This window comes from Platichthys flesus, chromosome 15, assembly GCF_949316205.1.
Source record: "Platichthys flesus chromosome 15, fPlaFle2.1, whole genome shotgun sequence".
Classification (NCBI taxonomy): domain Eukaryota; kingdom Metazoa; phylum Chordata; class Actinopteri; order Pleuronectiformes; family Pleuronectidae; genus Platichthys; species Platichthys flesus.
In genome coordinates this window covers 1083320-1096053 of record NC_084959.1, presented here as the reverse complement: position 1 = coordinate 1096053, position 12734 = coordinate 1083320, and the positions used below count along the sequence as shown (strand labels likewise).

General features: G+C 46.3%; 1 protein-coding gene across 1 annotated transcript in view; it reads left to right on the top strand.

Annotated features, from left to right (window-relative positions):
- grk6 (G protein-coupled receptor kinase 6) overlaps positions 1-12734 on the top strand; it is a 28419-nt gene that overhangs the window by 5624 nt on the left and 10061 nt on the right. The window contains exons 3-6 of the mRNA XM_062405990.1: positions 4593-4705; positions 8049-8126; positions 9030-9130; positions 11994-12086. Coding sequence (XP_062261974.1) covers positions 4593-4705; positions 8049-8126; positions 9030-9130; positions 11994-12086 — 385 coding nt within the window. The remainder of the gene's footprint in view (positions 1-4592; positions 4706-8048; positions 8127-9029; positions 9131-11993; positions 12087-12734) is intronic.

Here is a 12734-nt window from a genome sequence, read left to right as displayed (position 1 = left end):
CTGACTCTGATTCCTCCATTTAAACTCACAACCTGCTCAAAAGGATGTGGACACTTCATCTGGGTCAGTTGTTCTCAGTGTGGATTGAAAAGTCTCTCAGTAACCACGATCCTCCATCTCCACCGTCTCTGTGGGTCAAACCTGCTGGTTCCATCCCGGCTGCACCTCAGGGCAGAGCACGTCTTATCGGTCATCATCAGTTGGGCCAGTCCGCTGCTCCTGCTCCTGCTCCTCCTCCTGCTCCTCCTGCTCCTTCTTCTTCAATCCCCCCGCTGTAACAATGTGGCCTGTGTGTTTACGCTGAGCGGCCGCGGAGCCATGTATGGACGTACAGGATGTCGGCCGGACGGAGTCTCCATGGTCTCTGTCTGTCTCTTCATAATTCAGATTTAAAGCACAGAGCGCTTCGACGCGGCCTGGAGCGTCATCGTAGCAGCATGTGATGTCAGTGTGATGTGAGATATCTCCTCTCGAGATGTTTACAGCAGAGTTCCCATCAACTGGCAGCGTGTTGGTGTGTGGAGGCTCTGTCACAACCCGGCTGTGAACATCCTGTACGTCCATACATGGCACCGCGGCCGCTCAGCCTCAACACACAGGCCACATTGTTACAGCAGGAGATTAAAGAAGAAGAAGAAGAAGAAGAAGGAGGAGGAGGAGCAGGCCATGACCGATAAGATGTGCTCTGCCCTGAGGTGCAGTCGGGATGGAACCAGGAGGTTTGACCCACAGAGACGGTGGAGATGGAATCGAACATCGCTCAGACACAGAATCCATCCCAGTCCACTTTACTGGGAAAAGGAAAGAGATGAGACACAAGTTAAGATCATTGGAGACACGAAGGCAGGTCAGCAGGAGACAGACGATTTCAAACTGACAACATTTTAATCAAATGATTCAAAGACGTCATGGATCATTGAACATGTCTCCAGGTAAACACACGATCTGAAGCTTATTAAGATTGATATTAATATAACAACAATAAACCTTATTCTGATAGCACCTTTCAAAACCCAGTTTCAATGTGCTGTACAAGTTCCCTCTGGTCCCCATGGGGCCGGGGGGGCCCTTAACGGATGACCCCAGCAGGTCATGTGGTCTACAGAACATGTGCAGTTGTGGCCTGAGATGGGGTTAGGATCATATGGCAGGGATGACATCACAAGCACGTCACAGTTCACGTCTGAGTCTAACATGAGCCTCACTGAACGGCCTCAATCAGCCTCGAAACCAGATCAGAGTCACATCTTTAACTTTATTACCAGTTAAACAAAGTCGCCTTCAAACACAAAGTCCCTCCGTTGGAGAGACGAAGAGTCGAGTCAATGAAGACGAGAGAACCCGACTTCAGGTTTGTTAATTGTTTAAATCTGATTAAAGCTGAAGTAACGACAGAGCAGATTCTTCTCCTTCAGACGAGGGTCTGAGTTTGAGGAGTTTCCGGTCCTCTTGTTTCAGTCTGTGTGTTCATCACAAAATTATGTTCTAATAGCTTTTATTTGTTTTTAACAGTTCATATTCATTTTCAAAGCTCAATGAAAACACTACTAAGGAAAACAGACTTTCACATCCTGATTTGAGTTCCTGATTTGAGTCCTGTTGAAACACTCGTTCAGAGCACAGCTACTTCTCTCCTGAAAGCTGCAGAGAAAGATCGGATGTGAAATGAGTTCAGTCAAACTGTCGGACGCAGACAGGAAGCTCAACACCTAGTTGCTCAAAACCACATACAGTTAGTTTTGAAAAGCTGAGGTTGCACAGAGAGAAGACGATGAAACACTGAGACGTGTGAATCAGAGGATGAAACGGATGAGGACTCAGGAATGAGAGTGACAGTTAACCAGCGAGTGGGCGGGAGTCTTGAGAAACTCGTTCAGGAAGCTGTCCACTTCCTCGTTTGTGTGAAACAAGCTGTTCTCTTCTTTGTGTTTCCTGACGCCCACAACATCACAACGTGTCGAGCAACACGTCACATCTCAGTGTCTTCTCACTTGCTACAGTTCAGAGAGTGGGATGGAGGGAGCGGTCAACCAACAGTAACATAACTGAGACTGACCTGCACACATTCAGCACATAATATTTCAACATATTGAAGACCTATGATCCAGATGAATCATTTGAGATCTTTTGAGGGATCCCTGTTTTCAAGGTTATTTGTTTAATAAGTTGAATTTAAGTCATTTTAAGGACCTGGTGTAAACCAGAGCCTGTGAATAAAGATGACTGACGATCATAAAATCAATAATTCAGACCAAACTGAAACATCAGTGAGATAAAAACTACCTGACATGACACAAACCATCTCTGACAAACATTCAAATAACATCTACTGTAGATTTTTTTACTTTGTTCTATGTCCAATTGGTTAACATGGAGGAGGCAGGGTTTATGAGCTGTAATGCAGCCGGGCCACCAGGGGGCGATCAGGGGGCTTTGCTTCAGTTAAGCGTTGAGCGTGAACTGAAGTGACTGTTCCAGCTGTTCTCTGGATGTCAGACATCCCAGAGAGAAGCCTCCACATCAAAGAGAAGGACAGAGGAGAGTTTCAAACCCATGGTGTTATGGTTCCTCCGCATGGGCCCGCGGCCGAGGCCCGACAGAGGCCTGTTTATCTGTCGTCTGGATGTACAGCTTGTTCCTCTGAGCCACGACCCCACGATGAAAGGTTCTGAGAGACGAGGGACGTCTCCAGAAGAAGCTTCTCCAACGTGAACGGAGCTGAGGTTCAGACGGGAGAAGAACGGCTGAGGAACGTCTACAAGCAGCTACTACACTCTGGTGGTTAGACCTTTATTAGCCTCACGCTGGGCTGGATTTCTGTACATTGTCTCCTCCCGAGTCGTCCAACGTCTGTCCCTCCTGCTGCCTCATCCTGCCCTGCCCCCCCGCTCCAGCTCGCTCCAGAGAGAAGCGAGGGTTGGAGGGCGGAGGACGAAGAGGAAGCAGCAGCAGCAGCGATAAAGACTGAACTCCAAGTGGATCCAACAGAACCTGACAGAGCCAGTGAGCATCAGGGTCATCGACAGGAAGTGACTCAGCAAAGGGACACGAGCCATTTATCAAGAAACAATTAGTCAATCAGAGGAGGTCCGTCTCTGATTCAGTCCCTGAGCAGCGAGGCTCGTTGCTTCATGGAAGAAGGAAGAATCCAGAGTTTTTTATCTGCTCCTTCAGTTTCTCTCAATACTTTCCTCAGCTTGAACTCAAGTACAGAAAGTAAAGTGTCCCTCTATAAATACAAAGATGTAAACTTCAGTAAGTATGAGTTTCAAACACTGGTCGAGGGTCAGTTCTAAACAAAGAGAAACTGCACTTTAATGTGTTTTTGAGCTCTTGGTTTAATTAATCTAAAGAATCTATATTTGTGGGTTGAACATGGATCAGAACCTCACTTTGACCTCGTCGGGTCAACGATGACACACAGACAACAGGCTGGGACCTTGCTACATCATATATATATTTATACACACACACATATACTATTAGTAAAACACACTGTTCCTTCATGAAGCCTATTTGCTTGTGCATGAACTCTCCTGAGCTGCTTTGCATGGACTCACGTCACTGATGCAAAACCATCGTTTCCTCTCTGCTGTTTGTTGTGAAGCTCAGAGATGAACCTGAGTGACCTCCAGGTTCTCAGGAGTGACCTCCAGGTTCAGAGGAGTGACCTCTGGTTCTCAGGAGTGACCTCCAGGTTCTCAAGAGTGACCTCCGGTTCTCAGGAGTGACTTCCAGGTTCTCAGGAGTGACCTCCAGGTTCTCAGTAGTTATCTCCGGTTCTCAGGACCAACAGAACCTCAGAAGGTTTCACAGCTAAACGGCTTCTACACGTCAACATGGAGAAACTGCTAATCTAGTTTCTGCTTACACCACAGGACCGGTGGATGTGAGTGGTCATGTGTTCAGACGTGTCAGTGTGGGGGCGTGGCCTGAGGATTCGCTGTGTAAAACGACCTGAACCAGTGTGAAGCTCAGTGACCTTTAGTGGAGAGATAAAGTTCAAACTCTGTAAATAGCAGATGATGCACATGTGATCTAACTTCCCTCCAGTAGGACGTATACAGCCGGCGAGCAGCCAGCTTGACAGATGAGGTTAGAGTTAAGGACGTTGTCTCATGTGAGTCCAGCAGCGTTCAGATCGTCTCCTCCACGAGGACATGTTGCATCATGAACAACTTCAAATGATCTCAAACCAACACCCTGTGTCTGTAGAAGAACGTCAGCACTGATCAACATGTGGGGACCTGATCCAGACGCAGCTGGATCAGACCCAGGAGACCAGGATTTAAAAGTTCAGATCATTTCTTTCAAACGCAACGAAATCCAGAGACTCCCAAGTTCTATGAGTTCATGTCGTGAACATGGAATTCCTTTAGAAATCATTTCTCCCGTCGACTCGAAGGTTTGGTTCCAGACTCAAACTCAGTTAAGAGACGAGCTGCTGTGGACTTTAGAATCTGGTCCTGAGTCGGTTTCTAGTTCAGTAACTATTTCACAACATCAGTGCAACACAAACTTGATTGTTATAGTTGAACAAACAGCATCATCTGAACTTCCTGTCGCCCCCCCCCCCCCCCCCCCCCTCGCAGAGAAGGACTACAGCAGCATGTGTGAGCGGCAGCCAATCGGACGCTTGCTCTTCAGACAGTTCTGTGAGACGCGACCTGAGCTGAGACGCTGCATCAAGTTCCTGGATGCTGTGGTAAGAAGAGTGTGTGTGTGTGTGTGTGTGTGTGTGTGTGTGTGTGTGTGTGTGTGTGTGTGTGTGTGTGTGTGTGTGTGTGTGTGTGTGTGTGTGTGTGTGTGTGTGTGTGTGTGTGTGTGTGTGTGTGTGTGTGTGTGTGTGTGTGTGCACTGAAAGGGTATTTAGGTTATTTGTCTTGTTCCTGGAAGTGTGTTTTTCCATGTGTAGTAGTGTGGAAAAACTAAAGGAATCAAGTGTGTTTGTGTGTGTGTGTTGAGTGTGAGTGTGAGTGTGAGTGTGAGTGTGTGTGTGTGCGTGTGTGTGTGTGTGTGTGCGCGCAGTGGAGGGTCACAGGGGATTCTGAAACACTTGTGTTTCTTTCTTCCAGGAATTTCTCCTCAGTTATAACATAAAGGAGGGAGGGTAGTGTGTATGTGTGTGTCTGTGTGTGTGTCTGTGTGTAAGAATCCATGAGAAATTTGGGTTTTCCTTCCAGCAGAATAGAGTTTTGATGGATGAACTACAACTTGATAAATGAACCAAATTAAAGTTTTTTCTGGAACTAAAGAGTGAAACTGGATTTGAGACGTCTTCTAAAACCCTAAACAAACTGAAGAAGCTGTTTATCCTCCACAGCGACTCTGAGGTTCATGAAGTTAATTCTGTTTGAAAAGGAAAGTTAAACATTTTTGTAAATGGAATTTATTTGTGGTTAATTTGATTTTAAAAGTTTGAGAGAAATTACACGACTGCAACAGCTTTGAAACGGTTGTTTTAAAATGTTAAGTTGAGTCAATGTGAGAAGACGTGTTGAGGTGAAGAGGTTTTGTTGAGTTGTGATGAAGTGTCAGTAAGAAGCAGCTCTCCAGACAAGCTGGACTCTTTAGGGTGAAAGTCACATGTGCGTTAAATCAAACGTCCACAGCCAACTGAAGGTAAACAATCAGCTGGAGTGTGGAGGCAGAAAGACAAACAGGAAATCTGTGTTTCTTCTTTTCAAAAGGTTCCTATGATCATTGAAACAGCTGCTTTCAGGTGACGGCTGGAGATCCACTGTTCAGCTGCTTCTCTCCTCCAGCGTCTGACGCAGGAAGTTTAACTTTCCTGAAAAGACTCAGCAGCTGAAGCTGGTTAAAGGGGAGGAGGAAGTTTGATATCTGTTTAATGAAACACAGGAAGTGTTCACTTCAAGAACACACACACACAAACACACACACACACACACACACACACACACGCTCTGTTGACCTCACCCGTGACAGCGAGCGACTCACTTGATGAATGTTTCGGTCGCAGATTGTGTGTCTGTGTGTTTGTATGTGTGTCAGTGTGTGTGTGTGTGTGTGTGTGTGTGTGTGTGTGTGTGTGTGTGTGTGTGTGTGTGTCAGTGTGTGTGTCAGTGTGTGTGTGTGTCTATTCAATGTAAGGTCCTGTTTTAACTTTTTGATGAAACCTCAAATGTCTTTTTGAGGTTTAAGAGCTCGGCTCTAAGTTTCATCGTTAGAATAAGGTTTAGGTTATAAGTGTAGGTGGTTAGTGTTAATAGTTAAGGCTAGTGGTTAGTGTTAGTGTTAGTGGTAAGTGTTAGTGTTAGTGTTAGTGGTTAGTAGGTGTTCAGTCATTTCTTTGGGATGGTCCATGTCAGGAGCTGAGGAATTCCTCATGTCAACAATTGTCCTCACAAGTTGATCAATGATAAACTGTGTTTTTCTCCTTCACTCTTCATCGAGAGAAACTTTGGTTTAAAGTCTCTACTTCCTGTTTTTTACAGTTTCAGTGATTGTGTCTGAGTTCATTCACGTTCTATGTGAAGAGTTAGAAAGTCACTGATTGAACTTTAACTTCATTATGAAGTAGAAGACGACAAACGTCTGCACTTTAGTTCAAGCTCCCACAAACTTTGTTGATTTGAGATCCCAGGTGGACGTCACTGAACGCAGGCTGGCTGCAGGCGTCCTCACGTCCGCTGCAACAGACTTGGATGTTTTAAGGCTGGTCAGCACATTCACATCACAGATATCGTTGTGTTGTTGCTCTGTGTGTCTCTGGACTGTGAGACTCCAAGTACCTGGAGATAAAGCAGAGAGAGAAACTCCGCATCGATCCTGGATTCAAACCCAGAAGCTGGAGGTGACTGTGCTGACCCCGGTCAGAGCTCCCTCCTGCTCTGATGGAAGTGGAGATGTTGTGTCACCTCATGTTTGTGAGTGGATCAGATGTGATGAGCTGCGGAGGTTGATGAGGACCAGGTCCACCTCTGACCTGCGATGGCGGCTCCTCTCTGACCGAGCTGCCTTTCAGCTTTCGCTCGTCCGGCGGATACGAGTCACACACACGCAGCAATTATGTTCTCTCTTACTCCCGCAACCACTTCCCGTCTCCTCCCTGAGAGCATGAGAGACGAGGAGATGGAGACGCACAATGAGATTTGAACCGTCTCCGCTGTCACTTAGCATTAGTTTACAGCCTGGTGCTGCCGGAGCAGAGGAAGCACTTTGGAGTTTTCCAGTCAGGCTCAGTTTACTGCGTCGTGCAGACGGCTGCTGGATGTGAGGAGGAGCAGATCCTGGGAGTGGAGCAGGAAAACACGACTTCAATCCAATCTGAGCCTGAAGCCGGGGAGAGGAAGAGCTGAAGTCATGATTCTGGTTTATTGACCCTGAGAACAGTCATTGTTTCATCATGGTGCAAAATGCAAAGTGGTTTAAATAACAATACAAGTTAAAAACTAACAAAAGACGACAATGACGTTTCTGCTTTAATTCAATAGAGTTAAACCTGATTTACTGGATTAAAAAGTCGTTAAGTCACAAAGTTCTCGTCACTGGAGACGAGCGACGCCCTGAAACGTTTGATCTGTTGAAAAGTGAAACTGGGACGAGACAAAGCGTCACATGGACAGAAGGTCGAGCTCCTCACCCGCTTGTCAGATGGTTCCTCCTCTTTCTGTCCAGACCCACAGTTCACCTCCACTGAGACACCTGCTTGGACGTTGACATGGAATCACACATGAACAAGGCAGCGTGAGGAATCAGTTTGAGAACATGATGTTTTGCCTCTCAGAGGATTGACAGTGGGGGGTGGATCATCTCAACATCTAGTTTGTTTGAGGAGCGTGTGTGAAACTTTTCAGAATTCGAAAACATTTGAATAATATGCCTTTGACGTCAGATAACTTGATTGTGTGAAAAGGTGTCGGCTCTCAGCTTCTCATCAGTGTCTCTGATCGATTTTTGCATATTTGTGTCATTTGAACCTCCAGTGAAATTTATCTATCTGGGGTCAGGACACAGATCAGGGAACTCTCTGCTGAGTGATGAAGACTCTTCTCACTCACTTGTCTCCACGTGTTTGTCCGCAGGCCGAGTACGAGGTGACGCCCGACGAGAAGAGGAAGGAGTTGGGTCAGGAGTTCATGGACAAGTACCTGAACCCACAGGTAGCTGCTGCAGAGAAGACACACACACTGTCAACACAACAGAGTTTATCTGCATCATGTGACAGAAGGACTCAGCTAATGGGATTTTCTGCCTTTTCAAATATCCTACTGATGATTTCATCTGTTCAACAACCACTTATTCATGTTGGCTGAATTAGATCTTTGTATTTTAGACGGTTTTAAACCACACAGGGCAGCATGACTTTCATTTTCGTGAGGAAACCATAAAGGAAAGTTCATATTAAACACTCATTTCATTCATATAAACATCTGAGTCTCCACATTGTGACCAAAACGTTATTCTTACATCTTGCATAAATTCCTCAGCAGCATTAATGCCCTTGTGAAATGCTTCTTGATGCTGGATCAACAATGATCTACAGTCACGTGTCCATTTGATTTTCTGTATCCTAACTAACCCTTTTTTATCCTTATTGAATAAAAGAAAGCATAAATTCCAATTACAGTCCAATAACTAAATTCTGTTTCTGCCCCAAAAAATTATGAACTTTGAAGGAAAGCAGAGAATCTAAATTAAACTGTTAAAAAGCCAAATCCAATTTGCTCAGTTTTATGTTCTGACAACAGATTTGATCAATTTCACGCATTAGAGCCGATTAGTTCTGCCAGAGTCAGAGAAAGAGAAACTGTGGGTGGCTCATCGCCCCGGGGTCAAAGAACAGAAATCGAATCCACTCATCTGAAACTCCTGGAGGCTTCATGAGGAATCAAGTCAAACTGTTTCCTCTCACTTTGTGTTTGAACGAGTCTGAACACGCAGAAGGAAAAGTTTCTCCTCTGTCCTACAAACCCAGTTCATCTGGATCTGCCTCAGAGGCTCAACCCGCTGAGTCACAGCCTGTTTACCTGAAGACTTCTGTTCCCTGTGTGTTTGTGACGCAGTCGGACGACCACGTGCCGGAGCTGGAGGACGCCATGATGGCTCAGTGCAGCGAGCGGCTGCAGCAGGACGCCTGCAAAGAGCTTTTCAAGGACTGTACCAAGTAAGGCCATATTTCATCCTCCTTCCACCAGGATGTACCTGTGCTGGTTCCAGGTTCATTCAACCTGTGAATGTTTAAAGTACCAGTTTACTTTTCCCACAGTCTGCACCCGCATCGTTCTGTCTCTGTATGCATCACTCAAACGTCTCTGATTTCAACATTAGCAGTCGCTCCGGGCTTACACGGAGTTAATAGTCAGGTCATGGGTGGGAGAGTCTTTCCGTGGGAGGAAAAGAAGTTCAGTCTTGTCAAGTTTAATTTACAGGTGGTGTGCGGTCATCCACTGAGAGATGTCAGTCAGTCAGACTGAGATTCCTGCTGCTACCTGTGTTTCAGATCGGGGAAGAGACAGGATTAGTTGGGTGTCATCAGCATAGCTATGGTAGGAAAAGCCATGTGAGTGAATGACAGAGCCGAGAGAGAAGAGAAGGGGACCCAGGACAGAACCTTGAGGGACCCCAGTACTGAGAGGACAAGGTTCACACACAGATCCTCTCCAAGTTACCTGATAGGTTCGCTCATTGAGGCAGGAAGAGAGCAGGGAGAGAGCAGAGCCTGAGACACCCAGGACCTGAAGGGAGGAAACCAGGGTCTGGTGGTTCACTGTGTCAAATGCAGCAGGGAGGTCTAGAAGGACGAGGACAGAGGAGAGAGAAGCTGCTCAGAGACAAGGAGGACAGTCTCACTGAGTGGCCTTGAAACCAGACTGGTGAGGGTCCTGAAGGTTCTGGTGAAGATGGGAGGAGAGTTGATTAAAGATCGCTCGGTTCTTCAGAAGAGGGTTTACTCCTTCAGAGAGTTAGGGGATCAGCCTGTTGACAGGGAAGAGTTGAGAAGATGGGTGAGAACACAATCCCTCAGGTTTCCTTCACTCCAGCTCCAGCTCTTCGTCTGCTCTTCGTCTTTTTTGTCAAAACTCCCCACACAATAGAAAGTCAGGAGTCGTGTTGACGAATGAAGTGGTCCCAACTCAGTGTGGGTGCTTTAGCTTTACTTCTGTGAGAGTCAGTGCATGAGCAGGGAATCTGTCCAACAGAATATCACAAGCAGTTTGAGCACAAGCAGAACAAATCTATCTGCATGTCATCCATCTTTCTTGACAGTGAAACACAGAACATGAGATCCTCAACAGGCTGAGTGATATTCAGGAACCTGCTCGATGGAACATTAGATCAGCACAGATACTTTCTCTGCTCAGCCTGAAACGAAACCTCTCTTCTGATGAAGAGAATCTCTGTTTGCTCTCTTCCAAAATCTCCCTCTGTCTTTCTCTGTGAGCTCACTGTTCCCCGGACACTTAAAAATAAAATGCTGTGTTCAGCTTCAGTCATGCACTGAAGCAGCACATCAAAACAAGTGCTTAGGAAGCTGGCCGCCTGAGCGCTGACCTGAATGTCTGCTCTGTCTCTGCACTCAGGATCTGGCGAGGACTCAAATCTTTCATGTCACAAGGCTCGAGTCAAAGTGAAGTCACGAGTCACAGCGGTTCAACTCAGCCAATAAGCAATTCTTCATTCTGTCTGATTGGAAGTGAATTGACCAGTTTGTGACTCGAGTAGTGATGGGAGTTGACAATGTGTGACTTCAGACTGGGATGGGCCTGGAGGAGAAGGGGGGCAACAAGGCTCATGGCTATTGGTCGGTCGGGGGTGGGAAGGTCTGACTACAGGCTGATGACACCAGTCGCCCCAGTGGCACGTACGTCCATTAAGACCCATTCTCTGAACGAGCCACAGCGTGGACTCCAGGTGGCGACAGACGTGATGACCAGCAGGCGCTTGGTTCATAATGAGGAGATGTGACACACAAACCAATAAACAAGTGTTTCACCTGATTTCAGCTTCATCCACCGAACACATTTCAAACTGGTCCCGCTCCAGTTTGGACGAACACAAACAGAGACGTTATGAAACAGTGACAAAGACACTCTGCCTCTTGCTGGTTGGTCAGGCTCCTGTCACATGACCATCACCAGCCTCAGCTACCGGAGTAGAACACAACTACACGTGTTGCTGTTGTGTTGTGTTTTTCAAAACGCTTTACATGACCTGTGTTTTCACGTGTTCGTGTGAATCAGGATTCAAACTAAACACTTTACATCCACCTGCACATTAGATCTCATGCACCCCCCCCCCCCCCACCCGCCCCTTCTATCTCATCCTCACAGCCTGTCGATAATATGCGTAACAGAACGATAAAGGGTGTTTTGTTTTGATAACCGTGTGGAGATGTGATGTGGTCGTTATCAGATGGTCCCCCCCCCCCCCCCCCCAGCAGCCATGGGTGTTTCCCTGCTACTCGAGTCACAGTGAGTTCTCTCTTTGAGGCCCGAGCAGGCCTCTGTGCCCCCCCGCTCACATCTGGAGCAGAAAATAACTCAGATAATTAATGCATGAACTGTGACACTCGAGGCAAGTTCATTTATATATAGCAGCCTCCAGACAAAAGCCTCTATTCATAGGGTTTCACAGAGAACCAGGATAATTAGACACTCAAAATAGAACATCATAATAATAAGACACAAGAAAATATAAATAAAATGAAGCTACAGATTAAAAAGAGGTTTTAACTCCTTGGAAACATGGTCTCTCTCCACATCTCAATAATTAATGTAATTGCTGTTTAGCCAGAGTTGCACTTGTTGTTTCTTTAAACGTACGATACACAACTTTGGCCTCAAGAATAACACAGAACGGACAGTTGTGAGTTGACGTTGTGAAGCTGCGTGGGATCTGGGGAGTTCGTTTCTCGTCCCATAATCCTCTTCAGCTGTTTTTCCTCCGTCACATGTTGGAGGTAAAGAGGATGTGACGCAGTTAAAAGACAGTTTTTGAGCTTCTTCTCTTTTCTGCATCACTTCCAGGTTGATCCACGACTTCCTGAGCGTGGCGCCCTTCGCTGACTACCTGGACAGCATGTACTACAACAGGTTCCTGCAGTGGAAGTGGCTGGAGAGGTAACGCCCCTTTGGTTTCTCTGCTCTCAGTTCTCAGCTCATTGTGTAACGACACACACATCAGTGCAACATTAGTCTGAATCTCCTGCAGCACCAGTAACAACACGCTCAGCAGGTTGCCTCATTCCTCCCTGTTGTTCTCAGGTGAGAGTGATGTCACTGTTTCAGCTGCCGGGCTTTTGTACAGTTAAGACGTTCGGTCAATTTCAAATTAGATCTTCAATTTCCATTTTTCTTTTATCCACAGTGACGAGCTCCGGCCAAAAATATTCCGTCTTCAGTTATGAACAGTTTGATTTGTTTTGATCCAGACAGACTTGGGTTCTAGTGTTTCTTCTCATAGGAGAAAACAAACAATAACCATGTGAAACACAAACTTTGACTTTGGCCGAGTCGTCCCCTCTGGGGCTCGGACCAAACAACCTCCTGAGCTGCGCTCTAACAAAGCACTGAACTCTGAGAAGTCTTTGAACAGCAGATTGATGAGAAGTAACTGCTGCACCCAGAAAAGCAAGTTCCCACAGGTTATCTGAGAAATGAGCCTCAGAATCTGACGGAAACGGCAAGCTTCTAAATTCCTGGTATTCAGCTCGACTCCCCCTGACGTGTTTGACTTCTGAGGAATCACTTTCATCAGGTGTGTTTCCC